Source organism: Elgaria multicarinata, chromosome 1 (genome assembly GCF_023053635.1).
Source record: "Elgaria multicarinata webbii isolate HBS135686 ecotype San Diego chromosome 1, rElgMul1.1.pri, whole genome shotgun sequence".
NCBI lineage: Eukaryota > Metazoa > Chordata > Lepidosauria > Squamata > Anguidae > Elgaria > Elgaria multicarinata.
Window position 1 is genome coordinate 144,954,913 of NC_086171.1, and position 26,710 is coordinate 144,981,622.

Sequence of the window (26,710 nt, forward strand, 5' to 3'; positions counted from 1 at the left end):
AGAACAACCATGATGTTCTTCATCTCCCTGGACTGGAGTGTAACACAAACTGCACAAATCTACACACATACACACACCTGCTTTATTTCCGTAATTTATCCAGGCACTGAATCGGAGTCATGTCGATGCAGAAACAGAATTGCTTTCCAGCACACAGTTTACACTGCTACGAATAACAGAGCCAAATCTCTGTTCCGCAGTGTGCAGCCTGCCTGTCTGCGCTGCCTTTTCTTTTGATCCCTGTCAAATCTAAGGCACTGGAGCCATGGAGCTCCTGGATGGCTACACAGTCCATGCTGTTGTGAAGCTTGCAGAGTCCTGAGGCTGACATTTCCCATGTGGAAAGGCCAGCTTCTTGTGTTACAGTGGAGGACGCTCTCTTGGCAGGTGGGGGCAATCTGCTCCCTCGCACACGGAGGGTTGGGTATGGGAGGGGCCTAGTCTTCCAGCTCAGGTGTAATTCTTCTGCATATATGCTCCGCCTTAAGTTTGCCTTCTTTGAGCTGCTAGAGGGAGGGAGAGATAGAGGAAAGAAATTGCTCGGGCTTGTGAGAACAGGCACAGTCAAAATGGGCTGCAAAGCGGTGTCACTTCAGAAAGAAATATGACAGCAAGAGCAAAACATGGACATGGTAACTACTCTCGATATCCTGCTTCTGTTTGTCTTTGGGGGATCAGTTGCAAAAGGGCATTTTCGTCTGTTTGCTCTTTCAACAGTTTTCCTTTGCCTTCTCCTAGTGCTGCTTGTGGCTTTTCATGGATCATTGCAGCGAGCAGGAAAGCAGTTTAACTTTGGGGAGGCCAAGAAAGAAAGCTCCCTTTTATTCGTTTCAAGAGAGACTTGTTGGGCTGGTCCTGTGGGGCTTTAACACACCCACCCATTGCCCCCAGCTCCACAGAGAGAAAGGAGCAACACCTGGGCTGAGATGATCACAGTTGTGTACAATTGATCTTGACCAGATACTCATTTTTTCTCTTCAGTGCTGGGGCTTGGGTTTAGGCTTCTTCTGAAATCAGATGTTTGCACAGCTGAGTGCCAGTGTGGTGTAGCGGTTAGAGTGTTGGGCTGGGACTCGGAAATTCTGGATGGCTACAGAAGCTTGCTGGGTGATTTTGGCCCATTGCTGACTTTCAGCAAAACCCACCTCACAGAGTTGCTGTGATGATAAAATAGAGGGGAGCTGCTTTGGATTCCTTGTAATAATGAATTATTATTATTTTAAAAAATACACAGTGACTTCTCAATAAATACAGTGCCCACGTATCGAAGGGTATGGGAAGAGCTCGTAATCCATTTTTTACCCTTGGGGGAAGGTAAGTGTAATGTTTCAGTGTAACTGTGATAGCCCCTTTTCTGTGAGAGTCCTGTGTTTGTGGAACACTCTCCCCAAAGAAAGTTGTCTGGCACCCACACTGTCCTCTTTTCAGCATCAGACAAAAAATATGTACTTATTTTCCCAGGTGTTTGTATATTCGCTATAGCCCAATCGTTGTGGGCTTCTTGTTTTTGTGGATGAATACTTCTCATATTATATGGTTTTTAGATTGTGTTTTATGATATTTATTTTTATTTGTATAATTGTGCTGATTATGGTTTACATTGATTTTCCCTCTTGGTTTTATTAATCATAGATTTCTATATTGTGTGTGCGAGTTGCTCCAAGACCATTTTTTTTGGTAGGAAGCAACAAATAATAATAATAATAATAATAATAATAATAATAATAATAATAATAATATATTAAGAACATGGCATTTCTTGTATTAGCAACTTGGAGCTGCAATCCTAAACACCCTCACTAAACATACTGAAAATGGTGGGATTTACTATTCAGTATACAGGATTGCAGTGTTAAACTAACAGGCCTTAGAAATTTCTCTTGCTCTGGTGAATCTTTTCAGCTGCTTTTATTTTGATTGTGAAACTACTTGAGTAGTTTTTTGTCTTCTCTCCCCCCCCCCTTTTTTTTTTTTTTGACCTTTTGAGAAACTGTGGGTGGATTTGCAGGGAAAACCTGCATGAGTAGATACTTCCTGGCTGGCTGTCGTCAAATCTCTGTTCATGGTACTTGACTCATGTGGCAAAATTCCAGCCAGTTGTGCCTGGAGGGGTCAGAGTACTACCTTGATTAAACAAATGATAGCATGTTCCTTTTCAGATGTACAATGCTAATCATGTCCATAAAATGGCTATTGTCTGTTTTTGTTTGTATTTTATGCTTTTTTTGGTTTTAAATTCTGTATATTTCTTTTTAATGTTCGCTGGACTAGACAGTGGAGACCGTTGGGATAAAAATGCTTTATAATGGAATGGGGGGATCATAGCTGGAGCAGCTGCTGCCCAATTTTTTTTAACCTGCTATTACTCAATCCCCATGTGCACACAAATGAGGAAAGTGTAACTGCATGCTTTGAGGGTTTGTGCAGGAGGTGGGAGAGCAGACTTCTGAATTTGCAAAAGTACTGGGGATTCTATATAAAAGTGGTGGAGGTAGGGCTCAGAGGCAGCGAATGTGAAAAGGGGAGGGAAGGAAGTTGAAATGGAAAAATTCATGCCAGACAGGGGCGTTCAGAAGGCGTTCAATGCTGCTGACATCCGATAACGTCCCTCCAGGCTTCACCAACCAATATAAATGGCAGGTAGCATTTAGAGTGACCAACTGTCAGGATTTCCCTGGATTTGTCCTGGTTTTTGTTCTATCTTAGGTGTCGGGGGATTTTCTGTAATTTTCAATAATGTCCTGGAATGACACACTTTCCCCTTTAAGGCAGCCATTCGCGTGGCGTGGGGGAGGGGGAATGACACACTTTCAGGAGGCATGTCATTTTCCCCACTGATCCAATTGGGGCCTTAAAAGGGAAAGCATATCATTCCCAGATATTATAGAAAAGGCCCTGATTGGAGCAGTGGAGGGCCGATAGGAATGACACACTTTCCCCTCCAATTGGGACCTTTAAGGCCCTGATTGGAGTGGTAGAGAGGAAAAATCCCTTTCTGGGGCTTCTGGAAAGCACATCATTCCTTCTTGCCATGCTAATGCTGGCTGCCCCTGCACTGCTCCAAATGGGCCCTTTAAGGTCCCAATTGGAGCAGAGGAGGGGAAAGTGTGCTTTCTTGCCCCCCCCCCTCATTCCTTCAATCAAGGCCTTAAAGGGCTTTCCCATCCTCCAATCCAATTGGGGCCTTTATGGTGGTGGTGGTGGGGATGACGCTCTTTCCCGACACTGCACAAAGAATCTGGAAGCAGAAGCTTGGTGTGGTGAAGCCCCTAATAACTAAACCAACACCAGCACTTGGGTAGGGTAGGGGACTGCTTGGATCATGGATGTTTCAAGGGTCCATCTGCCTGAGTCCAGGAGATGGCACAATTCCTAATTTACTCTGTGTGTCGCTCTCTGTGCAGGCAGAAATAGCTGCTACAAGATGAAATATTATCGACGGGGAATCAATTTGAATATAAAAGAGTAGATGCACTTGCCAAGGTGGTTAGAAAGGGCCAAAACAGACATTGCTTTAAATTTGTGTCTAACAGCTATGCCTTCTCCCCTCATTTTTTACTCTAGAGTAGATGTAGGGGGCCTGATCTGGATTGAAAACTGAGTGTGGAGAATAGGGAGCCTTTTAAGATCTGGATTGGGACCCTTTGCCTAATCTAAAGGGAAAGGAAACATAGCTGCTAGCAGGGCCAGCACTACCATAGAGGCCACTCAGGTGGCTGCCAAGGTAAGGGGGCGCCGAATGCTGCACCTGAAAGCCGCTCTCCCACAGCGGCTCTGAGAGGGTGGCTTCTGGGCGCGCCGTTCCAAAGCTGCCTGCCCGCCCCAGCATCCTGGCTTTGCTGGGGTGGGCGTGGCTTCGCTTCGGCTGGGTGGGCGCCCAGCCAAAGTGAAGCCAGGATGCTTGGGCGGGCGGACAGCTTCAGAACAGCGTGCCCGGAAGTCGCTCTCCCACAGCAGCTCTGAGAGGGTGGCTTCCGGTCGCGCCGTTCCAAAGCTGCCCACCCCAGCATCCTGGCTTCACTTTGGCTGGGCGCCCACCCAGCCAAAGTGAAGCCACGCCCACCCCAGCATCCTGGCTTCGCTTCGGCTGGGCGGGCAAGATGGCGCCTCGTGCCCAGGTACGCTGGGATGGGGGTGGGTGGGTGAAAGCAGCTCACCTGCCTAGGGCGCAAAATAGTCTGGCACCGGCCCTGGCTGCTAGACACACATTTAAAGCAATGTCTGTTTTGGCCCTAAGAGTAGTGTACTGTGGAGACCAGGAACAAAGCTCAAATACTAACAGTGGCAATAGGTTAGTGGTTATTCCTTGGGAATAGTCAAGCAAGCACTTTGTGCTTCCAGCTTTGAAAGACTTAATGCTATCCCAGTATGTTCATGGATGCACTGCATGAAGAAGCAGTAGGCACTTGCGCTGCCCTTTTGAAACAGGAACAACTTTTCAAGGTTCAGTTCTGCATAAAATCACAAAGTTCTCATTAAAAGCAACAACTCGTCTCTTCTTTGGCATGGGGGGTGCACCCTGGCAAAGGTTTCTTCTTTTCATGGTGTCATTTCTGTGCATAGCCGTGATGAGTGAATTCAACAATAAAAGGAGCACCTGGATTACAGCAAAGAAGTATAAACAGTGCTGTGCGTTTGAGCGGGTTTTAAAGTATGCACACAGTTATTGTGCCTATGCTGCAGAAACAATGACATTTATTTTGTCTTGGCTTCCATTGGTTGTATTCATAACTCCGTGTGATGTTTTGGATGAAGATCACAGGGTTTGGTTTATCTTTCCTTTACGGCAATGTTAGCTGCATATATGTTCCAGTTTCAACTAGACTCTGGCGTGGTGGTGGCTGGTTTCGTACAGCTGGCTGGTCTAGTACAATCGGAGCAATTGAAATATCTCCTAGGTGCTTCCCATCACACTGCGTAATGTGAAAATAATGGAGTTGACTCAAAGGAGTTATTCAGGAGAAACTGCTTGGTATTTAATAAGTTGGATGCAATTAGGCAAAATTCAATAAAATCTCAGGACAAGGTCTCAGTTGTCTCGTCTTCTCTTTAAAGACACCAGTGATTTCTTTCAGTATAATGGAAGTTCTGTCCAAGGATGTCTCTTGCCCCTAATTTTTTGATCTGATAAGCTATTTCAGTTCTTTGCACAGGGCTGATCTGCATGGCTGGTGATCCTCATGCCATTCAAACACGCAAGCTTATATCACCATTCATGATATACAGGAAGGATTAGAAAAAATGGTCACTGACATGTTTTTTTGCCATGACTAGTGGAACTTCCGGTGCAAAATCGTGAGGTTGCCAGTAAGATGTGCATCAATATTTGTGAAAAGAGAGAACCAGTGCAATCTTGTAAAGCAGACTACCTCCCACATAATACATAACTTTTGTAAACCTCCCAGAGAACTTCGGCTATGGGGCGGTATATAAATGTAATAAATAAATAAATAATGCTGTGAGTCATGAAAGAAACATGTCTCTTTTGGGACTGTAAACCCCAAAGCAATAGCGCTGGTGATATCAACGTTCCTAATTATGATGGTGCTTTTTCTCGCTTCCTAGCTGTCTCGCCTATCCACAAGGAACTCTGGAACTGGCATCTACTGAGGGAGCATGACACACAGGGAAGCACCTCTCTCTCAGACGACAAGTTGTACTTTAACTGCACAAGTACACACTCTTTGTTCTAGAGAGTAACCTGGGTCAGAAACTTATTGTTCAGAAAGTTGCATGTTCTCTTCGAATGCTGCTCCTGACAGACAAAGCAAATATTACATTAATTTTTACTGTATTGTAACTGCAAGGGAAGGTGGGGTGCAATTTGGATTGGGACCCTGATGTGTGTGTGTGTGTGGGGGTGTTAGGGAGCTTTAACCGTCTCCTCCCCCACTGTGGTTCCAATCTGGGAGCCCACACCTGCCATTTATATTGCAAAATAGTGTTCCGTTAAAATAAATGGATCACTATTTTTCAATATAAATTGAAGGCATGGGCAGCTATATCTTTATAGTAATGTCTGCTTTGATTCCAGTTGGTTTCAGCAAATACCATATGACCTGTGTGTGGAGGGGTGAATCTCAGGGTCCTGTTAAAGTGTACCTGTCTCCGAAACTGATCTTTGCCCCCACTCCAATTGCTCATTAACATAACACCCCAATTTGCCTCCATTCCATCCTTCTCATACAGTTGGTATACACTGAATACCATTATGGAATAATGGTGAGTGAGGACTAGTGCCTAAATGCCTTTATGCCTTTTTCTGGCCTTCCATGGGGCATCCCAGTTGACCACCAGGAAAGAGGTCACTGGACTAAATAGACCTTAAGTTTTGATCCAGAAGGCTTAAGGACTTATGACACTGGATCTTTCTCAATTTGTCTGCCTTCCCAGTGTTTACTTCTCTTTCTCATAATGTTTTGTTCTCCTATTTCTGTTTTCACTCTTTTTCATTATGTGAACTATGGGCTGCAGCTAAAACCAGAATAGTTGACAAAGGTGACATGAACAGAAGGATCTGGAGTGGGCAGCTTGTGGTCCTCCAGATGTTTTGCAATTAACAAATAAATGAAAACATTACAATTTACTCCTGCTTTTCCTATTCCTGCCTCTTTTAGGAAAGAACTGGAGATTTCAGGGCCCTTCGAGCAAAGTTTCAAAATGATTCAAATTTTTCCAGTACGTTGCTGCAGTCTGCAAAGAAGCCACCTGCAGAAATCATCCTATGGCAAAACACAGATAGTAGTTCTACCCCCTGCCCAAAACCCAAGCCCATGCGCCGAATGCAAGTTCCAGATCCTGAGCGAAAAACTGAGCAGTTCAGTTATACGTTGCAGAAGCCTGAAACGGCGCATGTCAAGCCGGTGGTGTTGCCGCGGATGAGGCTTCGCGAATTGTCTGAAGTAGGGAAGAATGGGGGCAGGAAAAGCCCTGACATTCCAGGAACCCTTTGTGGAGAGACAGCATCTGTGGTAGATTCCCAAAGGCAACGTCCGGTGTCTTGTCTTCACCCTGAAGAAGCCGCGTTGGCCAGGAATTCTTTCCATGATACTCTGCAAATTTGGGAAAGTGCTTCAACACTGAGTGATCAGAAGTGTTCTGCAACACCACCGCAGCCTGCCAATAGGACGACATCTCTTGCACAGGCCAGAACTGCTAATGTTGCTGCTGCTACAGAAGAGAAATCAAAAATGGCTGAAAAGGAGCCATCACTGGTACTTTCTGCACCCAAGACTCCTTCCCATTTTCATAGCGAACCTTCTCCATTTCTTCTAGCCACACCCCCTATTCCACCCAGAGGTCAGACAAGCTTAGAGAGAGGGTCACACAGAGCCATTCACGTTTCTGCTTTCTCCCCAAATGGTTATGACTTCAACAAGTCAAGCAGGACCTCTCAATGTACCAACGGTAAATGTCTTACTTTAGTGCATTTTGCTATGTATGCATTGTGCTAAGTCAGCAGAGAACTCCTGTAGTTTTGCTTCAAATAGGTACTACGGAAGCTATAAGTGAGCTATCGAAAAGATAATAGCCAGAGTTCAGGAGAAGATGGGTAGCTTGTACGCTCTTCTTAGACTTTCAGAAATGAGTATGAAATGTACATGGATTGTACTTGTTTTGCACTGTACATTAAAAAAAAGACATTTTTGAGTCAGGGGGAGGGAAGAAGAGTCCAGGTATGCTATTTCAAAATGTCTGGGACAATGTTTGAAGATGGTATTTTGGTCATTTTAAAATCTCCATGGGCAAAGCAATGCTAAGGTGGGACAAAGGGAGGTCTGTGGCAGAAGAACCACCACTTTTTAAGACCTGCAAGCCAGGACAGGTGGTTTCCTCCTTGCCACTGCTTCCAATGGGAGGAATTTAGTACATTAACTCTAAAGCTGACAGTTTCCAGAACAGCCCCAGCATCTTGAGGGAATGAGAAAGAGCCTGGGATCATGTAGATCTTTGGCTGCCCCAACACATCCTCAGACTGTTCTGTCTTTAGCTCCATCTCTGGTGGAGCTCAGTGGAAAGCTCCACCCCTGTCCAGTGAGTAACTCCCTCTCTGTCTTGTCCCGTCTGGAAGAAACCTCTTTTGACAATGACCTAGAATGCCCTGAACTGAATGTCTTGGAGTAGCAGCTTATTTCAAGGGACCTTGAAGTAGATCAGAGGGAGGCAGTGTCTGAATCTCTTTCCCAAGATGCAAGAACATCCCTCTCTGATTCAGATGGGGAACCCAAGCTAGTCTGAGGGAGTGCAGGTTCCTGATGATGCAAGTTTGGTCAGTCACCAGGCAAAGAGGTGTTCCCCTAAGGAATAAAGACTCTTAATGAGTTAAGCCTTATTCATATGTAAGGCTCTCTTTGTGAGTAGACCTTTCCTTGGGTGACTCTGATGGCCTGCAGCTGTGCCCTGGGTAGGTCTCTGAAATCTCTGGCTGAACAGCTTTCCATTCCAGACAGAGAGTTGCTGGCACAGTATGTGTTCTTTACCTCCCAGACTTCATGTCTTGCCTTCCCTGGCTAGCCCATTATCTGAAGGAACTTGTGCACTTAGAGCATCGGACTGCCTTCAGACCTTGTTTCTGATTTCAAGCTTCTCTGTGTCCACATTGCCCGAAGCCGGGCAATCTCTGCTGTGGAGGGAGAGTTCTCTTTTGTCCTTTGGCTCCTGGGACATCCTCCCAGGAATCATAGGATTGCAATGTAATACTCATAGACACCTTATAAATAGCAGGTAATCTGAATGCATTCTTTATTGCTTTCATTTGGCCAAAGTCCTGAAGTGACTGCACCCAGCTACTAATCATTCTTCATTAATAGTAAGAGATTTTCTGCTGTCATGGTAACTGTGGAGCAAATGTCATGTGACTTTCCAGGCTAGCACAATAGTACTTGGACTCAAAAATGTTTTCATCTTTGTATTGCGTTTTGACATGCTTTCTTTACAACATCCAAGACCAATGCCAAATACGCAAAAGATTTAACTACTCTTCTTCTTCTTCTCTGGAAAAAGCTGCCTTACAGGAAGTTAATATTAAGCTGCTGTTTTGCCAACTTGCAATGAAATGCAGGTGACTAATAAGATAAGATTGTGTGTGTGTTCCAGGTTATTGTTTTGGCTAACCTTTCCATTGACTTTTCAGTTTTGTACCATGCTAAAGCGTGCTTCCCCTGTTTAATTTAGAATGTTGCTGTATGATAGAATTGTTGAGGAAAGGTTATTTGCCAATATACACAGGTTCCCTTTTCTGGTGACATTGGCTTGTAAGACAAGCTGATCTACAAAGAGTCCTGAGAGATGTTACTTACTACTCCTACATTGGACCCCTTTAGGACAGTGAATAACTAAGGCTGCAGATATTCTTGTCTGTTGGCCAAGTCTGCTGCCAAGCAAGTTCTGATATATGGGAAGGCAACCAATAAAAGGAGAAGTTCTACAAATGTGATGATGGGCTTGTCTGTACGCCTGTATACCCCGTCATGGCTGTGCAGTGGTACAGTGTTGTTTATATGATGCAGCCATTAACTTGCAGCCAAATCTGGCTTTCCCTTCCGAAACGGCACTTTTTGGTGTTGTTTTACTGTGACTTTTTCAGTTGCCACATTGTTTCTTCGTCTGTCAGTGGTGGCCTCAGTTTGGTTAAGGAAGTGGGCATTGCTAGGGGCAGTTTGAAGTGCAGGGCAAGCATGGGGCAGGGGGGTTGGCTTGATAAGCTGAATGGCTCCCGGAACTGCGATTTTTCCTGGGCTGCATAGCTTGTGCTCCCTCTTGCATGTAACTCTATTGTTGCTGCTTCACAGCAGTGATGCTGCAAGGTTTGGGGTGAATCAGGAGGCAAAGCAGTGTCATATAGACACAGCCTAGGATCCCTGTATTAGTAGGCAGAATGAATTTTTCCTCAGTTTTTGAGTTAATATAACTGCCCAGCCTTGCATCCATTGTAGGTAAACCTTTCTTCAAGGTTTGTTTCATGTATGAAGAGCAACCATGAAACCAGTTCCACACCCAGTATGTCACGTTGTGTGTAAATTTCATTGTTTTAAAAATGGCCCTGTGAATCTGGCTTGACTAGAAAAAAGTGACTTATGATGCTGGTCTATTTGATGTTCATGTGGTCTACTTGACTGCATGAACATTTACTTCTGCAGAAAAGAGCAACCAAAACTGTCAACATGCTGGAGCATCTCCCCTATGAGGGAAGGTTCCAACATCTGAGAATGTTTAGCTTGGAAAAAAAGGAGGGTAAAGGGAGACATGATACAGGTGTACAAAATTATACATGACGTGGATAAGGATACATTTTTCTCCCTCTCTCATAATACTAAAACCCAGGGTTATCCCATGAAGTTGATTGGTGGTAGATTCAGTACAGATAAAAGGAAGTATTTTTTCACACACTGCATAGTTAAACTATGGAATTCACTAGCACAGGATATAACGGTGGTCACCAATTTGGATTGCTTTAAAGGGGGTTAGATAAATTCCTAGAGGAGAAGGCTATCAATGGCTACTAGTCCTGAAAGCTATGTGCTATCTCCAGTATAAGAGGCAGTAAGCTATATACACCAGTTGCTGGGGAACATGGGCAGGAGAGTGCTGTTGCACCCATGTCCTGCTTGTGGGTTCCTGGTCGACAGCTGGTTGGCCACTGTGTGAACAGAGTGCTACACCAGATGGACCCTTGGTCTGCACCAGCATGGCTCTTCATATGTTCTTATGTACTTCACCTATCACAAAATACCACCATAGACACTTCACTTCTTTTTTCAAAGTATTAAGACCTTCTCTTCACTCAGGTATGGAAGGAGTGCATGATGACGAAGAGATCAAGCTTCCAAAACCCAAACCACTTCCTTCCATTATATCACTTGGTCCTCCTCCAAAGAAACCACCAAGGCCGCCTAAGGTAGATCTTGGTACCTTCCAGTGGAACCTTCCAGGTAATAATAATAATAATAATAATAATAATAATAATAATAATAATAATAATAATAATAATAATAATTTTATTTATTTAGTTCTTGCATGGATCGAGGCGGGGAACAACATAGAATACAAAAATATTATAAAATACATAAAACTGATTAAAACATATAAAACTAATACAATGTTAAAATAATAGCCAGTCTTCTTAAAATTTTAATAATATATTTATTTGTGTTTGTGTTTTGGATTGGCATACTGCAAAGACAATGGTTGATAGGTGCAGAGAAGGACTTGAAATTACTTCTAAATCAGGAATGGCCCATCTCAACAATGTGTCTTAGTGATGCCACCTTTAGGACTAGTTCTTATGTTGAGTCATAGCAGTAATGTATTAACTATAATTGGCTATATTGAAAACCTGGTAAGCTGAAATTTGTTGTAATTCCAATCTCCTCTTTCACAATAGTGTCTAAGACAAATTTAACATTTTCAATTTGTGTTTTCTGTTCTATTGCTTTGTTTTAGTTTTTATTAATTGTAACACACATGGGGGGGGGGACTAGAATATTTAAATTAGCCTTCCCCCAACATAGTGCTTTCTAGAATTGCTGGGCTGAACTAACTCCCTTCGTTGTCAGTCAGCATGGCCATTAGCAGGCAAGACTGGTTTAAATAATGAGTTTTATAAGTATAGCAACCTCTGTAATTAGGAGAATACTCTTATGGCAATGGTTTAAAATAATCTCTCTTAAAAAGGTCAAAATAACTTCTTTACTGGAAATCACTCGAATGAGAGATTGTAGTGTCACCGTGGGGCCATAGTTCAACCAGGAAGATAGTAGAGTTGTGTAATCACCACCCTTTTCAGTTTAGAAATAGTTGACATAGCCCATAAACTGGGTGTATGAAATACATACCCCATGATGCTTCAAGGCCTCTAAGCTTTGATATGAGCTGATTGCATCATTGTCATATAGCAGGCCTTGAGGCTTCAGACAAGACTGAGGACTGGAAAGTAGACCATAAAGTTCCCCCCCCCCTTGACTTGGTGTAATTTCTGAGACAACCTGGAGGGTCTAGTTTGTAGTGTGGGACTTCATGCCTCCAAAGCATTGCATATGTTCACAGGTACGCAGTGTATCCAAGGATTTTCAGGATCACAAGCGCCCAAAACAGAAAAGTAAATATATTAAACTTGTCTTGCAGAACTGGTATAGTGCTAATTGAATTGACTTACAATACTGAGTGCTTAGTGTGTGTGTGTGTGTATGTATGTATGTATGTATCCACATGCGCACCCCCCCCTTCCAGTTAAGGTAGCCTTAGTTCTGGCCATTTTTATTTACTTTGGAAAGTGATCTTCAGTGTAAAAGTAGGCTTGCTATTGTATCAGAGCTTCTCCATACAAGTAAATCTACTGGAAAGCTATATATAAATTATTATTATTAGGCATCACATTAACCTACTTAAAATCTATTCTGCAGAACAAATTAAGTAGCTATATGCTAAGATATCTGTCTTATTAGACAGATTGTAAATTCATCACTATATGTTTACTTCATTTTGCTTACCACTGATTTTCTTGTACTTATCATTTCAAGCATTTCTTTATTTAAACTAAATTTTGGGATTGTTCTTTTTTTGCTTCACAATTCAGTAAGAAATCCTAGAAAGCTTCACTGCACTTTTCCCTATCCTGATGTATATCCCTAAGTTTATCATGCCATTCTTGTCACATTAGAGATACGTACTTGGGCTTTGTATCATTTCCCCATGTCTTTCAGTCTGTGATATCTCTGTGCTCAGGGGCCTTCAGAAATAATAGACATCAGAACTTGATGTTCTCAAAGACCAACAAGTACTGTTTGGTTTTAATTCCTCTTAATTGATGCAGGAATACAGTGAAATCACTACTTGGCTCAGATCTACACCAAGCAGGATATAACACTATGGGTTCATCTACACCAAGCAGGTTATTCCACTATGAAAGTGGTATATAAAAGGCAGAAGCCACACTACTGCTTTATAGCGGTACTGAAGTGCACTGACAACTGTTGGGGCCCATTGACACACACTATATCACTTTCGTACCACTTTCATAGTGTTATATCGTGCTTGGTGTAGATGTGTCAATGGGCCCCAAAAGTTGTCAGTGCACTTCAGTACTGCTATAAAACAGTAGTGTGGCTCCTGCCTTTTATATATTGCTTTCATAGTGGAATATCCTGCTTGGTGTAGATGAACCCTATGAAAGAAGCCCCAACAGTAGTCAGTGCACTTCAATACCGTTATTAAGCAATAGTGTAGATCTTGCCTTGGATGTTCTTCTCAGAGAGTTCTCTCCCTTATTGGTCCAACAGAAGACATAAGACAGACATGAATTTGGGGGCTTCTGGCATCCTTGTTAGGCTCAGGAATCGACCCACCTACAAACAACACTGCTAAATTTACTATCTCTGGCACACTGCGTGGTTGTAGCTTTTGTTTCCATTACGTAATTCTTATTTGTTTTCAGATGCTGTAGATGATGCATATATGACTCCTGAAATGTAAGTAATTATTTCTTCTATTTCCTAGAAATCAAAGGGCTTAAGCCATACACACAGCAAGCAAGAGATGTCTAATACTGTTTTGTTTCATTTTTTTTGGTTGTTGTTTTTAAATCTAATACGATTATTTTAAAGTATAAAGCGTTCTCAAAAAAGGAAGAGGAACTGTCGGCTTACTTGCATGGCAAAATGCGGGCACCATCATTCTGCTTGTAACTTTCAATACAGACAGCACAATGATTGAAGTCTGGATCTGTTTTCTTATCACCTTTCTTCACAGTCCTTGTTGTCAGTTTACCAACAGCCTTCTAGGCAGCATCTCCAAGACAATGCTGATTTCAATCACGCACACTTGTATATCTGATCTTCTGGATGAAATAAAATATTAGCAAGGCTGAAGGCATTAGCATCAAAACTATAAATGATATTGATACGAAGACAAGAGAGCTACGGCTAAAGTTTTTGTTTTGATAGCGGGTTCCAACTGCTATTGCAATCAGGACAGACATATTTTTTTCTATGTCCGGAGGCTTCGCGGCTGGTGGTCTCCCTCAGGCTTGTTATTGGGTCCCGACACGAAGCCCAACTTCGGACGCAGCCTCAACAGATCCTCCCCAGGCAAGCGACTGCGGCGGAGGCAGGAGCAGGAGTGGACCCTCCGCAGCTGCCTAACCATGCTGACCTTGGACGCTGGCTCTGGTATTCCAAATTTTGTCTGGCAAATCTCCCAGAGTGGCTTAGATACAGCAATTGCAATAGTCTAAATGAGATACTTCCACTGCATGGATAACCAAGGCAAAACTATCGTTCTGAGAGGATAGCAACTAGCACCCCACACTGGCTGTAATGTACTGCATATATGGAATAAATTTGACTCACTGCCCATCCCATGTATATGCAGCAAGTAAGCAGGATGTCCAGGTCAACAGATACAAGTTCCCAAGGTGACCTGAAACCTCTCTTGGCACCTCTTTCTTTAGAAAGTCATCACTGGCCATGCTTAAGTTGTTTCTTAGGCCTAACTAAATGGAAAATGCAGAAATCTAACTTCTTCTTCTTCTTCTTTTTTTTTTTACATTTCTATACCGCCCAATAGCCGAAGCTCTCTGGGCGGTTCACAAAAATTAAAACCACAATAAAACACCCAACAGGTTAAAAACACAATTACGAAATACAGTATAAAAAGCGCAACCAGGATAAAACCACATAGCAAAATTGATATAAGATTAAAATACAGAGTTAAAACAGTAAAATTTAAATTTAAGTTAAAATTAAGTGTTAAGTGTTCTCTTCATGTAATAGCAAAGAATATATATATATATATATATATGAGAGACCCAATTCTGCCTCATCCTAGCTGTCTTGCTGGTACTCCTTTGAGCCTGCAGTAAATTCTGTGTGTGTGTGTGTGTGTGTGTGTACGCGTGCATGCATTTAATAGTGTACTACTTTCCCCCTCTCTGCAAAGAAGCTCACTCCCACACACTATTTTCCCCACTTCTCCATTCTGTCTGGGTTGACATTTAAAAAGTTATACGCTTTGAGGACTGTAAACACTCAGGCTAGCTTAATCTGCAGGTGCTGAGAACCGACTTTTATTGTTATCGCTGACTGCCAGCAGATGAGGCTTTTGATCGCATTTGCTTCTGTTTATGCAGCAAGCGTGGGCTTAAGCTGCATCCGTTGTTGTCTGGGGGTCTTTGTTTAGACAGCTTTTTGAGAGTGGCGTGTGTTTTGGGTCTTTTTCCTCTGTACGCAAGCATGTCTTGGCTATCTGGTACTGTGATAAGCAGATAAATGTGTCAATGTAAATCACGAATGCTCCTATCACTTTGGCAAGATGTGTAAGCTGTTGAGTCAACCAGGGAAAGGAGACTTAACGACAAGTCCCTTCTGTAGTTTGGGGGGATCTGCTTCAACTAGCTGGACTCAGCTTGAAGAAAAGAGAGAAACCTAAGATGCTGGGCTGGGTGGAAGCTAATCCCAGGTTATTACTTTGCAGTTGGTCAGTTTTTCTAGAAGGACTGTCCTTATACCATTGATTTAATGTATATATCAGATATAGTTTTTGCTGTCCATCGGGGTATCTTTTCTTCTTCTTTTAAGGCAAATGTCGTAAGTATGCATTGGCTGAATACTTGGCTGAATACTTGGCTTACTGCCATCTCCAGTCTAGCTCTACATCTGCTAAAATAACTCTATGAAACTTACACACTCCAGGACCTGGTGTTAATGCTAGTCCACTGATAAACTGGCTGAGCCACATGCCTTGGGTTCCGTTCATGAAAAGTTTGGCTTCTGTGAAGTTACTATTATTATTATTATTATTATTATTATTATTATTATTATTATTTATTTATTTATTTATATAGCACCATCAGTGTACATGGTGCTGTACAGAGTAAAACAATAAAATAGCAAAACCCTGCCGCATAGGCTTACATTCTAAACTCAACATTCTAAACTCAAAAGTTCAGCTTTTGAGATAAGTTAGAGAGGAATTGAACAACCAATGCATTCCTGGGTTGTGAAATAACATTTGCGTGGGATTTTCCTCCTTGGGATAGGTGGGTGATTATTATTCTGTAGTTTAATAGAATGCTATTAAAAGCATGCTACTGAATGGTACATGGACTAAGGGATGTTGCTATTTTGTGAGCATTTGTTAAGAGTATATTGGCAAGAGATTGGGGGAGGTCAACTTGAGTCCCTGACCTCACACCAGAGGGGGTTTGTATCTTCCGTAGTACTACTCCTTTCCCTATAGCATCCCCAGAACCATCCAGGGTTGCCCCATTGGGGAGCTGCTCCCCCAATACCTTCTGCCTCTCAATTTGCATCCCAACCATTTCCCCAACTGTCTGGTATAGCCTTTAAGAACAGGTTAGTGTAATTAAGGACCATTTCCCATCCATGTAAGATATCTGGGTTGCATAGCTTGAAAGTTTTCTACACACACACACACACACACAGAGGCCAGGAACAGTCTGGAAACACCTGATAACAGTTCCATGTCTGAAGCTAAGCAGTATTCATCCTGCCCAAAATACATGGATGGGCGCCTTATGTATACTAATTTGCATCTTTTCTACAAGGACATCTCTTCAGAGCTATAGTAATTCTTCTTTTCTACAGGATGCTTTAGACAATAATGCTACCCCCCCTCCCTGTTTCTCTTAGTACTGAAACAGAAGGATTGAACACATATGAAGATACCATTTCTTACCTAAGGCAACCAGAGAGCTCCATGAACTCAGCTCGAGAACTTACACATCGTGAGTCTTATTCATTGCTTTACTCATGCAGGCTGTATGGGGGATGTTAGATGTGCAGGAACTCCTGAGGATCATCAGTTTGCAGCATGGATTTGGTTAGTGCTGTTGTCTTAACAGGGTAGTTAACCTAACACATTTTTCCCAATTATCATCCCTGAGTATTTAAGGATAGTATGTCTATCTTGCAAAGAGTACTTGTCAGTTAAATATTTGAACAGTGGTTGTTTGCTGCTGCTGTGTGCGGAATTCTTTATCTCTTGTTTGGCCATATCTCTCACCACGGTTACCCCTCCCATTTATAGCTTTTTATTTTATCTCTGTGCCTTAAAACTTAAAGTTTTAACTTGCGCTAATTTCTAGACTATCAAAGACCAAGGTTTGGATGCAGGTGGCAGTAAACTGGACTTCTAGCTGTACAAGCAATGGATGGCATCTTGACTTTGTAGACTTCTTTTTTTAAAAAAAATTCTGGGACAGGGTTACTACTTTTGGCACACTGTCCAGCAATGGCATTGTGAAGTGGCTGCATAGTCAACAGAAGCCCAGCTGGGAAATGTAGACCAACATAGCTCTGTAACTCAAATTGCATATTATCAATAATAGCTTATTTATGGCTATATAATAAGGTGTACATGAAATAGCAGGGGGGATATGTTAATTTATACAAAACCTTTATTCTAGGTTTCAAGTCTGGAACAAAAGAAGATACCAAGGTATGTGTTCTCAAACTGTAGTTTGCTGTTATATTAGGAGTGAAGTAGGGAAATTGAAGTCCATGACAGGAGAGGAAATAGGAACTGTGTGAGCATGATAGGAATTGTGTGAGCATAAGCCTTGTCTACATGGTGTGGTATTACATCTGAACTAGGATGGCCATGTGTCCTATTTTATAGAGAATAGTTCTCTATTTGAAGGGATTTCAGAGTCGTGTCCAAGTTCAAAGATAAAGAGCTTCATCCCACATACCCGTTTCCCTCAAATTATCTGCATAGTGTAGAGCTGTTGTTGTTATTGTTAGCTAAATCACGCCCTGGGCAGTGGCGCTCCTAACATCCTTTGCATACCAGGAAAAGAGTTTAAGGAGGAGAAATGTAAAAAATCATAAAAAATCAACGGATGACCCAATCCGATTCAAATTTGGTATGCTGAAAGCCCTCCTTAATATCTATTACTGTGCCAACTTTGATGTCTTTATCTTTGAAACTTACGCAGATGTAAGCATTTGTTTAATTTCCAGTTTAAACATATCAAATCATCCTCCTGCGCCCCCAGTGGCTGCTCGGAAAACAACAAACGATCCGCTGTTAAAGGCGTAGTAAAATACGACGCTTCTTTTGGCTAAGAAGCACAATGAAAGCAGGATGCATCGGAGTGCTTCACAGTAAAAGCATATTATAAGCTGGAAAACTTTGGATTCCTTTGCACACAATTCAGTGATTGCACAGTATAACACTGGTGTGATGAAGCTAACTGAACCATAAGAAGGCTGAGCAGGGACCTTCAAGTTTCCCATCCATGGTAAGCAAGCACCCGGGCAGCAGACTGGGCAGCCACACCAGCACATAGGTCACTTGGTCATAGTCTTCCCCACAATGGTGAACTGCTTTGTGCTACTTCTGTTTAAATTATAGTATTTCCAAGGCTAGATCGACACTACTGCTTTATAGCGGTACTGAAGTTTATAGATAACAGTTGGCGCACAATCTACATTCCATATACCACTTTCATAGTGCTAACTCCTGCTTTTTATTCCACATCCGTAATGATTTGACACAAGGTGTAGATCTGGCCTAAATGTGTATATATATGCAGGTGTACTTTTCATGCAAACACTGCCATGTCTACTTAAATTTGCATATTCCTACTTGCCACAAAATTAGAGCTTTAGTGCAGAACTCAAACTCTTGATATGGGCATAGCATTTGCTGGATAAGAAATCAGGCAACATGCCTCCATATATGTAAAAGAAAATGGTTGTCTAGGATCCAAAGGCCCTGCCATGCCCTCAGGGGCTTTTCAGCAGGGTGGCCACTTAGGAATTGGTTAATAAAGAAGAAAAGGATCAGCAAAAAAAGGACAGCAATATATAAAATTGCATAAGCTAATGTTAGAAATATATATAAATTGCATAAGATAATGTATACATATAGACACAAATTTAGAAATAAATATTATAATTAACTTTTGTAAACCTCCCAGAGAGCTTCGGCTATGGGGCACTATATACATGCATAATAATAATAATAATAGAAATACTATGCATCTCACCATAGTGTGCACTGTAAGCAGGGCAGGATCTACACTACTGCTTTAAAATGGTTTATAACAGTAGTGACAACTGTTGGGCCCCAGGACACACTCCATATACAGTTTTCAAAACGTTTTTGAAGTGTCATAGCGTGCTTGGCGTAGATCTGGTCCAGGTGACCTGTGGGCCTTGCTCAGGCTGCTGTCCAATTGTTAAGTGTTGATGGGAAACTCCAAGGCCTAGCTCTTCTTTCCAATGGTTATTCATTTTTAAGGTGGACTTAATCTGGGCAGCCCTGCAAATAGACAGTGCCTCCTAACTAGAGGAGAGTCCACTTCAAATAAAGTGAAGTAGGACACCTGGGCACTCTAGTTTTCAGCCATAATTTTCTTACTAGACCACTCCCTAGACCACGTGAAAAACTGCTCCTGAAGTCTTGGCAGGCTCTTTGGAATGCCTGTCCATTTGGTGTCACAAACTGAGGCCAGAAGGGGAAATTGGCACACATGTGCACCTCTGTGCATGCATGAGAGGTCTTTAGAATTTAGTGGCCTCTTTGTATTCTGGCCATGTTTCATATTAAGGGCACGAAACACAGATGTAGATTAAGATATTTCTTAAGTAAATAAGTATTGTTTTCTCATTGATGTGACTTTCTTCTTTGTGTTTTGTATAGAAACAAAATTTTCTTATTGCCACCCCTAGGTAAGCATTATTTCTGGAGTTTCAATTTTGTCTTAATAAGCACAGTAATATACCTAGAGTCACTGATTTTTTTTTATTTTTTGCTTTTGAAGTGCCACTAAGTGAATGATGAAATATTTATCTGCAGTGTTACAATGTTAGAACTTGGGACTGAAGTAAATGTCATTAAACCATTTTGTTATTGTTTATCCATCAAGGTAATGCTTTATAACACTTCCACTACATTTCATCACTAATTCCTTGAAAGACCACAAGCCCCTTAGGGTTTCTATGTGAATCACAGTACTTATGTAACCCGTCCATTCACTGCTTGTTTTGGCATACTAGCAGAATCTGCATACATTGCACAAAACTAGTGAGGGTTGTTGAGTTCTGTCTCTTTAAGAGGCAAGCCAGAAGGCCCATCAGAAGACGCCATGTGAGTAACCAAAGAAACATTCACTTTTGAAGCAGGAGCCTTTATGAGTGCTTAAGCTTTCATAACTTTCATTCTAAGGGTATGGGAGCATCTTTATTGAGTACCTTATAAAATGTGCAGATGCAAGGATGGCAGATCAAAGGAGTACTAAATCTATGGGTGTCTTGACTTTGTTTTAAAACTTTGAAAGGATTTCATCCTCATTCTGTCAAAGAACTGGTTCATCCAATGTAAATCTAGAGCATTATAAAGATTAAAATAAATCCTGTTAGACAAACGTACTGGCAAATACTAGGCTGAGGACAAGAACTTCCAGAAGACATAAAAGAACACTCTTTTGTAGTCCTCTAAAGGATGCTACTTCCCAGAGCATCTGACCTATGGTTTCACTATGCTATACAGTGTTGCTCAACCATATTGCACTATCAATGAGTGATGCTTCCTGATGATGACCAAGGCAGAATAAAAGCGCAATAGAAGCCATTTCATAGTCCAAATGGTGACTTCTCCATGCTCGTATTAATGTAGATCAGGCTTAGTCAACTTTAGGGGGGGGGGGCATTTTCCAACTCCAGACCCCCTCCCCCATGGGGCCTTTTCCCATCACCAAAATTTGGTGATAAAAAATGCCATCAGTGCAGTGCGGTCAATTTCAGTGGTGCCAGGCATGGGCTTCAGAAGAGGATGGCAGCCTATGGGCTACATGTTGCCCATAGGCCATCTATGAATCCAGGAGTAACACTGGATCCAAGAGCATCCCCAAGCTGCAAGCTAGGGTCTTCTAAAGGAGTGCCACCAACACAGGCTAAATACCTGTTTCCAAATTGGACATATTCCCAATCAAAAGTATTTCTTTCTTACATGAATTCAATTTCAGTTTGAGAAAGCTTAAATAACCAAGTCCCGTTTAAATCAATAAGGATTTCAGCTGATGTGTAAAAGGATTTTCTGTTATTCACTGCGGGGCTGCCTCACTGTGTGTGGTAGATTATATTTAGACCTGCCCAGACACCACAGTAAAAGGGGAAGGTTCTGAACATAGACCAAGATGGACCCTGTAGGATAGCTGGCTATCCCTGGAACAGCCAGCAGGCAGCTCTGCTGAGTAGCTGGTGAAAGTCCAGTTTTCCTTTTGGCTGTTGCAGGCCACCATATGTTCTTGCTCTACTGTCCTGCCACTGTGGTGGCTACCCAGACAGAGTGGCTTGAGCCAGGTCACTGAATGTGATGGCAAGTCTAACTGTTATGTTGCTATTGCAACTATAGGTGGCACTGTGACCAAATTGAGACAGGAAGCTATGCTGCTGTTCTAGACTATGCCTGGCAATAAAGTTTTGTTCTGTTAGGCATCCATGTTGGTCTGGCTTCTTTTCTGAAATAATCTGATACTGAAGAATGAAGAAGTGCATGAAGTAGAGAAAGGTCCAATGGGGGGAGGAGGAGCCACTGCAGCAGCAATAAATAAATAAAATACAGCCCAATGGTGTACTTCCTCAAGCTACAAAACCGCATTGCAGTTCAAACAAACTACGCAGTTCTTCTGACAACTCCAAGATAAGTGTGTATCCCTAATACACAGGTGCTCTGGAGAAGGTGCCGAACTCTTGACAATTCCCACTATTTAGCAACCCGGTGGCAAAATCACCAAACGGCTATATGTTTATTGGATTTAATGAGAATTGGAATATATGTGTAGCCATATTTCAAAGCTACAATAATATTCATTCACACATATTTGGAATCTGCATGTGTGAACCTCTATAATATCTTTACAACATTGTGACATGATTTCATCCATTCACATTTCAGTGCTGAAAAAGAGGATAAAAAATTGAGAAGTGCAGTCTGGAATCATGAGCTGCCAACACAACAACAAGCTAAAGAAATAGTGAAGGTACATTTTAGTAGATGAATATTACAGAAAATGAGGGAATGTTGTATAATGGTCCTCCTTTTCTAAGCATTACTTCTACATGGAAAACATCAGGTTAAGCAGTGATATAACTTTTCATTGGAAATGCCAACCTTTTTTGTTTAGCACATAAACAATCACGGCAGGTGCAAAAAGGCCTAGCATTTCCACATTCCATTAATATTCCCTTCCATGCTCTGTACAGCAATAGCCTCCAGTAGAGAACTTCTCCTAGTCCACTGATATTGGGGTCACTCCCTTGAACTTCCGTCTCCAAATCCTACCTTGCTGGGTACCTCTTAAAATGTATGCTCCAGATGCATGCTCATGGACATCAGCACAAATGGACATGGTGACATCTGGCGTGGGAACTAGTATAAGCTAGTTTTGCTTTTCTTGTGGGAATATATACCCATGTCAAGCTGCCCTTGGATGGAGACAAATGATCCATTTAACCAATGCTACAGGGTAAGCCTTTTTAACTGGAAATACTAAGGGTTGAGTTTGGGATCTTCTGCATGCAAAATATACATACTACCACAGAGTTATAGCTCCTTCGCTCTGTGCATACCCCTGAAGTATGTTTATGACTAGTACTGCCTAACATATCTCTATTTACTTCATCTTTTCATGTTTTATATTTGTCTGCTGCATTGTCCCTTGTTTCTTGCTTGTAAAAGAGAAATGACATGCAGAGCAATGCTATGCAAGTCTACTCAGAAGTCCTATCAAGTTTTAATGGGACTTACTCTTAGGAAGTGTGCATAAGGTTTCAGTCTTAATTTTTTTGAATAGGAGACCACTTGGGAATCCCAGTTAAGCCACCCTGCGTTCCATGATGGAACTCTGTTAAGTTGTTCCTTGTTATCATGTTCCTTGTTATCATGGATGTTTTGAAAGGGCTCTAACCTAAGTATTGAAATGTTTGCTATTAGATCAGTGGCCATGGAGGTCTACTCACTAAACCTAAAACCAATGGGGAGCATAGAGATGAGAAGTACGTGCCTCAAGAGGAGACAACACAGTCTTTCCCTGGAACAGGGCTAGAAAAGTATGGAAACTGTAAGTATCTTCTTGTTGCTGCTTTACTCTTGAGGTCAGTGGAGCCTACTCATAGGCAGTTGTGTTTAGAGCTGCATCCGTAACTGTTCTTGACAAGTCACAAATCAAGACAATTACTACATCTAGACCTAAAGTCAAGATACAATGGTAAGATCTGATGTCAAGTGGTGAAGGACCTCAACTATAGATCAGAAAGTCCCTGGTTCAAATTTTTCTTTTACCATGAATTGGGGATAGGCAAATATGTCAAGTTTGATTTTGCCCAAGTTATTTTTCTAATGCTAGATTCTGTCCCAATTCTTCATTGCTTTGCAATTCTTTTTTAGTCCATATGAACATTAGTACACATTTTCAGGCACTTTTAAAAAAAACACCCCTCTCTTGTACTCCCCCCTCCCTGGGTACACATTTTCATATGCAGTTTTATAAATGTATGCATGTGTGGATTTGGGTGGCAGACTGTATTCTAATTCATTTTCATGTTCAAAAATATGAATTAGGTAAGTTCTCATTTAAATGTGAACTTAATGAATTTCACACCGAAGCCATCGCTAGCAGGAACTCACTTGGTGCTCTTCAGTACTCTGTTCATCCTTGGCGTCAGTCTTTCCATCTGCAATATGGGAATAACAATAGTGACTTAAAGAGTTGTTGTAAGGATCATAGTTAGCTAGCTAATGCATGTGAAGCACTTAGAACTCTCCAAAGTGCCATATAAGAATAACTATTGTGAGAACAGTCTGAAAAGAACCCAGAATATGAAAGATTTGGTTATCTTAGCCGTCAGGTTTCAATGATCAGCTAAGAATAGAACCAGACTTTGTTTTCTAAATTTTTCCAGAGGCCTGCTGTGCAAAGATTTGAGCTTGTCTTGTCACTGGGTGAGCACTCTCTCTTTTTCTTTCAGGTTTGGGGATTTTATTGGCAAAAGTCTGTACTTCCTTTAATTTCCTGATGACACGTGGGCTGTTTGTGACTCTCCTCTGACAGCTTTGCTAATGTCACCTGTTTTGCTTTCACATACAAAAGAGCCTCCCGGTGCTTGCAAGCTGGAAACTGGGCTCGTTTCATGCTGTTCCATCTCTTCCAAGTCTAAACACTGCTGTGTAAAAGCCTAATTCAGCTTTAGATGCATTCGGGATTCCCACCGAAGCCATTAGTCTGCCTCAGCAGGATTTATATGATAGCAGAGAGAAAATGGAATGAGCTTGTTGGCTTTGTGGTTAGGGTTAGAATGCTCAGGGGCCGAATGGGAATCTTCGTAAATGCAAAGAACAATATGACAAGGCAGGCATAGAATACAGAGTGTGTTCCCCCCTCCCTGAAGGGACAATATGAATCCTGGCTTCCAATACTTTGCTTAAAGTAGACATCTTTGGAGAACAACAACCCCTTCCATTTCAAAAACTTGGGAACGGATAACTGTCTTCTTGCACACATGGGGAGGGGGGAATAAATTTGCCTGTGTTGTGTGCAACCCCCACATCTTCCATCATTATTATTATTATTTATTTATTTATTTATATAGCACCATCAATGTACATGGTGCTGTACAGAGTAAAACAGTAAATAGCAAGACCCTGCCGCATAGGCTTACATTCTAATAAAATCATTAAAAAAAAACAATAAGGAGGGGAAGAGAATGCAAACAGGTACAGTGTAGGGTAAACATATTTGTTGCTACTACTATTTGAGATCCTGTCCAAAGTCACCCTTTTGAACAACTTCTGCAATCTAGACCTATACGTGCTTCATCATTTGAAGAGAATCATAGAATCATAGAGTTGGGAGGGGCCTATAAGGCCATTCAGTCCAACCCCCCCAACCCCCCGCTCGATGCAGGATTCCACCCAAAGCATACCTGACAGATGGTTATCTAGCTGCCTCTTTATTATTATTATTTATTTATATAGCACCATCAATGTACATGGTGCTGTACGGAGTAAAACAGTAAATAGCAAGACCCTGCTGCATAGGCTTACATTCTAATAAAATCATAATAAAACAATAAGGAGGGGAATAGAAAGCAAACAGGCACAGGGTAGGGTAAACAGGCACTGGGTAGGGTGATAAACCTAGTGCATTGAAAACAACATTCCTTGAGACTTGCTTATTTGCACCGCTTGGGCTGCTCCTGACCTCCTTGGGAATAGTCTGTCATAGAAACTTAATTTACTGTGTGGGTGCTATCCAGGTCAGTTCTCACTTATTTTGTATGGGCTCAGAATATGTCCTTATGTTACTGAGGGCCTAACGCTCTTGGCAGTGGTGAGGTGAGATATGGAAAAAGAGAGAAATCAACTTGTGCCCAGTTCATCAGCTGCATTACTTTGTGCAGTGCAGCATCTACCTGGGTCTGTGCAGCAAATAGAAGGAACAAACCAGACATACAGATTTAGATGGGTTATTAAATGGCCACAACTTCATTGAATTTGCCTAAATAGGATTGGCAGAGGCATAGGACGTGGATCCTGCCGTCGGACAGCCTGCCTGCCATCCGATTCTTCTTCCTGGCCTGACTGCCAGCACCATTGGTGTAGATGGCAGGGTCAGGGGTCCACCATGGTGCTGCCCTCTAGCGTGAAACCCTTTCCTGCCACGCTGGATGTGGGAAGTTCACAGCCGCCTACAAGATTGTTTTTAACAGAGGTGGTTGGGTGGGGAAGTCAGTGATGAGGCTCCCCTTACCCTAGGCAGACCAGAGTGAAGCCTCCCTGGGAAAACTCACACTGTGGCCTGGCTCCGCTGAGCCAAACAAGGCTCTGATTGAGGGAGATGATGTCCTTCTGAGCAGCACCTTTTCCCCCCGCGCTGGCAGCACCATTTTTTCATCTGCCCCAGGCCCCATGTGCACAGACTGCTGCTCCCTGGTAAGCAACGCAACTCAGCTTTTAGTAAGTCAGTTGTATGCATGCTGCTAACTTAAAATGCACCTTTAATCATGCATACCTGGGCTATGCATAATTGTCACCCCTACTCATAAGAACATAAGACGTGCCATGCTGGATCAGAGCAAGGATCCATCTAGTCCAGCACTCTGTTTGCACAGTGTTAGTGGTGACCAGCCATCAGCCAGGAACCAACAACCAGGACATGGTGCAACAACACCCTCCCATCCATGTTCCCCAGTAATTGGTGCACACAGGGTTTCTGCCTCGAATACTGGAGATAGCACACAGCTATCAGGGCTAGTAGCCATAGCCTTCGCCTTCCAATCCCCTTTTAAAGCTATCCAGATTGGTGGCCATGACTACATCTTGTGGTAGTGAGTTCCATAATTTAACTATGCATTGTGTGAAGAAGTACTTCCTTTTATTTGTCTTGGATCTCCCACCAATCAGTTTCATGGGATGACCCCAGGTTCTAGTGTTTTGAGAGAGGGGAAAAATGTCTCCCTATCCACATTCTCCATACCATGCATAATTTTGTACACCTCTATCATGTCTCCCCTTAGCCTTCTTTTTTCCAAGCTAAACAATCCCAGTTGATGTAACCTTCCCTCACTGGGGAGATGTTCCAGCCCCTTAATCATTTTAGTTGCCCTTTTCTGCACTTTTTCCAGCTCTATAATACCCTTTTTTAGGTGTGTTGACCAGAACTGTACACATTATTCTAAGTGTGGTC

General features: G+C 42.2%; 1 protein-coding gene across 2 annotated transcripts in view; it reads left to right on the forward strand.

Moving 5' to 3' along the window:
- Positions 1-4,158: 4,158 nt before the first annotated feature.
- FYB2 (FYN binding protein 2) overlaps positions 4,159-26,710 on the forward strand; it is a 40,300-nt gene continuing 17,748 nt past the window's right edge. Inside the window, exons 1-9 of one of the 2 annotated variants that reach the window (XM_063138400.1) lie at positions 4,159-5,673; positions 6,618-7,407; positions 10,764-10,931; positions 13,433-13,466; positions 16,647-16,741; positions 17,423-17,454; positions 19,666-19,694; positions 21,922-22,006; positions 22,960-23,086. In XM_063138400.1, coding sequence (XP_062994470.1) covers positions 5,617-5,673; positions 6,618-7,407; positions 10,764-10,931; positions 13,433-13,466; positions 16,647-16,741; positions 17,423-17,454; positions 19,666-19,694; positions 21,922-22,006; positions 22,960-23,086 — 1,417 coding nt within the window. In that variant the 5' untranslated portion in view covers positions 4,159-5,616. The remainder of the gene's footprint in view (positions 5,674-6,617; positions 7,408-10,763; positions 10,932-13,432; positions 13,467-16,646; positions 16,742-17,422; positions 17,455-19,665; positions 19,695-21,921; positions 22,007-22,959; positions 23,087-26,710) is intronic. The other variant, XM_063138408.1, reaches the window with a different exon arrangement.